This window comes from Montipora foliosa, chromosome 14 (genome assembly GCF_036669935.1).
Source record: "Montipora foliosa isolate CH-2021 chromosome 14, ASM3666993v2, whole genome shotgun sequence".
In the NCBI taxonomy this organism is placed as follows: Eukaryota; Metazoa; Cnidaria; class Anthozoa; order Scleractinia; family Acroporidae; genus Montipora; species Montipora foliosa.
The window spans coordinates 20,643,998-20,648,997 of NC_090882.1; the positions used below are offsets into that span (position 1 = coordinate 20,643,998).

Below are 5,000 nucleotides of genomic sequence, written 5' to 3' on the forward strand. Positions count from 1 at the left end.
GTAGGCAGATGGCGTACATATCATGGTCAACATCAGATGGAACAGTGGAATGATAAAAAAAACGTTCACTATATGCAAATTTAATGTTTTTATTGAATACATCATGGAAAGCTGAGGATAAGTTAATTACTGCCCCAGGTTATATATGGCAATCCAGTCAGAAAATGGGTTGAATTTGTCTGTTTTTTTCCTCGTGTCGCAAAAATGGAAACCTGTTGCTCACCTGCTAGGTACCTCAAAATGAGACACGACATTACAAAATAATTAAATGTGTGAACATGTGAGCCAAAAGGCCTCTGCTTGCACAATGTATGGGTGACCCCTCCAAATTAATGGCCTTAAGGACCCCTTGCTTGAGAAAATTAACTGAACGCTGCAGTTCAATACCCTTAGTGCCTAGTTCTGTTTATGTGTAACACATGCTCATGGTCAAGGCTGCTGCCTAAGAAAATTTTAAAGGGGCCCTCAGAGCTAAACGATGAGAACTTAGGAGCCCAACATATGAAGTGAAAGGTGTTGCTGTGAAAAATTAAGGAGCCCAGAGCTATTCTTTGGGAGCCCCAGGCTACAGGGCTCCTGTTAGGCAACAGCCTTGATGATCTACAATCATGAACAAAAATGTTGGGAAGGTAGCTTCATTTTACAGATAACCCCCCTCCCCCTTATCAATGTTGGATTTTCCAGGAAAAAAATGGTGACTTTTCTTGCCTGAAGAACTCCAACGTTGAATATGGGGGAGGGGGGTCACAAGAGCGTGGTATTTCCCAAATACTTCAGCCAATAGTTAGAATATTTAATCGAATTAGGTGTGAAGTGAAATGATGCCCGCAACCTTTCCAACAACTTTTGACCATGATTGTAGTTTGAATTACCTGAGAGTTTACAAAATGATGAAATGAGGGCACAGTAGCTCAGTTAGTAGGATTACAGTCGAACCTCGATTATCCAGACTCGTTGGGACTAGACGAAATAGTCCGGATAATTAAGGATCCGGATAATCAAGAATATGACTATTAATGAGGAACAAAAACAACATTTTATTGTGAAACAAATTCACAAATTGTTTGGAAAACAATAGGGTCTACATCTTCACTGTCTGCTGTGAATACCTCTACACGTGTCGGCAAACTTCGTGATCTTTTCCTTGTTCTTGCAGATATTAGATATCTGCTGCTTACGAACCCCATATTCAGCTGACAAATTAGTTCCTCCTAATTGCAAAATTATAGACTGTTTATCTTTTATCAAAAGAACGGGTCGCTTACGCTTCAAGGACATGATGATCGTGAATAAACACTCTTGACGCAGTGTAGCTAGATTATTTTGCATACCACACTGAACGAGCCAATAGAGCGTGAAATTTCATTTAGCAACAAAGCAACTTTGAGCCAATCAGAACTCATTGGAAAGTTCTTCAGTGGTTACAATGTTTGCAAGCACTGCTTTTGCTTTTTCAAAACAAAGTCACCTTTACTTCACTTTTCAACACTGTAGTTCAAACAGAATAATTATGGCTACGAATCGTGATCATGACTTATAAATATTCATAACAAAATTGGGACCAGAGAAAAAGTCCAGATAATCGAGAAATCCGGATAATCGAGGTCCAGATAATCAAGGTTTGACTGTACCATTTTTTGTACTTTTATTGTTTTTCATACCATTTTTGACAAGCTCTTTTATAATTTTGCTTAGGATGGCAAGTTACGAGAAACTTTGCAAAGTGAAGGAGAGGGATTTCTTGAGGACAGGTCCTTCACCTTGGTGTATGGACCAAACCTTGTGGATACTTCGTACTTTCATTTATGTGCATCGTCTTGCAAGATTGCTGAGGTATTTTACAAAAGTAACAATAGACAATTAATTTGTTACAGTTAATCAATTAAATTACATTTCATCAATATATTATTATTATTATTATTATTATTATTATTGTGCCAGTGGGAAGGATAAGAAACAAGTTGCTTTGCAACAGGCTTAAAGGTCAACTGAAAAGTCAGAATCTTATGCAGAGTTTTCGGCTAGTAGATTTTTAGCTTTCACTAGCCATTGCATAGTTGAAAAAAAAAGCAAATCATTGGAGTTGTAGACAAAAACCAAAAATTAAAATTATTCTATATGAATAAGGCAAAAGGAGAGAAGAGAAACTAACAAAAACAGAAACTGTGAGTGGATTTCATGGACTTAAGTGCCTTGACTAATTTTCGGCCTGTTGAAAACATGAGTACTCAAAGACCCATGAAACCAATTAACTTTTCTGGATTTATATTTATGGCAATACGGCTTAAAAAAGCTGGTTTTAAAGATTATAAAATAGACTTTTCAGTAAAAACCAAGGACTTTTCAGAAAAATAACTGTACATTTAAGTACAAAAATTTGCAAAAATATTTCAGGAAAAATGGAGAAAAATTTAAAATTACATGTTCTGGTACAAAAAGTTTAATTTGATGATCTAGCATGATTTTCAATGGGAAAAAGACGGTCACGAAGTAGATCCCTGCTTTTAAAAACATGCTCAAAAACAAGGGCTTGTGCGCACATATTATCTTCATCACTAACCTTAATTTCTTGATGTTATTTTGCAGCTGCCATTCTAAAATTGCTTGAAATTGTTTCCCTGGTATTTTCCCCATCCTTTAGCAGAGGTTTTTCTATGAAAAATCATTTCGGGCAGTCCATTAAAATGAGATAAAGTTTGCAGCCATCATTTCACAAACGTTGAGGGTTCAGTTGTATATGAAACAGTCACAATTAGCCCACCAAATTTGGAGACAACTGGATGTAATGCTATTTTTTTATGATGTTTATATTCCTTAGGTAAGATTTCACCCATGAGCCCGCACAGGGCTGGAAATGAGTTAAAAAATGATAAGTTAAAAAAAATGCTGAACAGGAAAGTAATGCAGATTACAGTTTCTCCGCGCCATTCCCACACCCCATTACGATCTATTCGAAAATGATCAATCACATGTGAAATCATGCAGAACTTCTCGGCTGCTATTAAATGTAAACAACAAGGTCAAGAGGTGACGTACCTTTGCCTTAGGGCCGTGAAAACCTTGCCCTTGTGAGAAAAATAGGCTAAGTGGTAGTGATACACACCAGCACATTTGCGCCGATGTTGCAAGGATAGATATCAGGGGGTTTTTTTCTAAAACAGAAAGTGAACAAACTCATACTGTGAGATTCAGTACATGAGAATATTTACTAAAAGCAGGAGTTGTTTCTGACAAAATTGGAAATTTTTTGCGATAATTTGAGATGTACACTGTAGCAAGAAATGTCTAAGCTACGCAAATAAGTGAAACTGCACATGAGAAGACTGGCTAGTGCAAATTTAGTTTTAATAATAATAATGATAATAATAATAAATAATAATAATAAATAAACTTATTTATGCAGGATGACCATTTTACTAATAAAAAACTGCTATCGATATCCAGGGTCCTGCATAAAAAAAAAAAGAAATAATTATAAAATAAAATATAAAATAATTGTATAAAAGTCCAAGAAAAAATATACATACAAAGGGAATTGATTGAACTAGAACTAAATTCATATACGATTATTATAAAATATCCACCCCTTTATTAAAAAAAAAACGTCTGGCTAATGAAATCAGACCTGCTAAGTACTAGGCACTAGGCTAGCAAGCTAGAAGGTAGTCTTGAGCGCTTTTTCCCACAGGCATTGTTATTGTGTATCGTAAATTTGAAGATGCATGACTTTGTAGATCCCGCAGAGCAGCAGGAAACACTATCCATTCAGGACCTAGCAAACCGCCCCACCTCCCCAGGGGTCTAATTAGCTCAATGGGTAGAGCATTCGACCAGTGTTACGGAGATCATGGGTCGAACCCCGTCTAGGATTTGTCAGTTGTCCTTTTGCACATTGCCAAGCAACTGGTTTCCCAAGAATAATTTAATTCAAGTGAAAATACTGCACCAGTATTGCGATCGGTAGTAGTCATTTTTCAAAAGTACTCTTAATCCAATCTGTTTTTTGACAGCTAAATTTTCATTGGATTCTGTCCACCTTCATCAGAGCTAGCTACAACTATCATTACTGCTCGCGCTACAAGCTGTCCTTGTTTAACTTTAAATTAACAGTAAGTAAGTGCAAGGAAGCGGTTTCCTCTCGTTAACACTGTCACTGTCCAAAGTGGAATGCCACGACCGGCCCTTACATATCTTTAATTTAAAACTAAATAACATCAGCTTGTTGTGCGAGCAGTAACAATTGTCGGAGCTTTGCTGAAGGTGGACTGAAGCCACTTAAAATTTAGCTATCAAAAAACAGATCAGATTAAGTGTACTTTTGAAAAGTAATATTTAATTGCTGTCTTGTATCAGCCAGCTACTCAGATCTTTTGTTCGTTAGAAGGCACTCAGTTCCCTTCACATTTCACTGCCAACATTAATTGTCATATTAGGCCTCCATATATATCAACTGCAAAATGTTCTGTGAACCTGTAGACTTTGTGAAATGTGCATTTCCTTTGACTTAACGAAGTAAAAAGATCATTCACATATTGCAAATTAAATTAGCTCCCATGAACAGTAAGATGAAACACTTAATTGCAGAAAACTAAGTTTGTAATGTTTCTTATAAATATGGTGTTATTTACTTATAAGCACTGAATGTTTTGAATTATAGCTATGGGTTGAAGGCATTACTCCTTTATTGCACAACCTGAAACTCTACAATGCCAGCATTTTGACACAACTGTTGAAACTGTAAGTATATACCAATTGAATTTTTTGGGCATGATCCGATTTCTTCCTGTATTGTTTTATTTTTTGTTGTTGAAAACCTTTAACAGTATGCTGTTAACAGCACAAAGGAAAGAACTGTGTCTTATAAATTAAGCTATTTTAATTCCTTATTGTTTTGTTGAATATTGTTTTCAGCTATGTTAAACTTGGTCACCTTGCTAGTACTTCAAACATGGTTTCAGTGAAAAGGTACAGATACATGTAGCAACTCTATTCACCATCAT

At 36.0% G+C, this 5,000-nt stretch overlaps 1 protein-coding gene across 2 annotated transcripts in view; it reads left to right on the top strand.

Annotated features, from left to right (window-relative positions):
• The window catches only part of LOC137984943 (1-phosphatidylinositol 4,5-bisphosphate phosphodiesterase beta-4-like), a 62,312-nt gene that overhangs the window by 12,435 nt on the left and 44,877 nt on the right, over window positions 1-5,000 (top strand). For both annotated transcript variants that reach the window (XM_068832299.1, XM_068832300.1), the window contains exons 4-6: window positions 1,696-1,833; window positions 4,658-4,737; window positions 4,912-4,965. In XM_068832299.1, coding sequence (XP_068688400.1) covers window positions 1,696-1,833; window positions 4,658-4,737; window positions 4,912-4,965 — 272 coding nt within the window. The remainder of the gene's footprint in view (window positions 1-1,695; window positions 1,834-4,657; window positions 4,738-4,911; window positions 4,966-5,000) is intronic.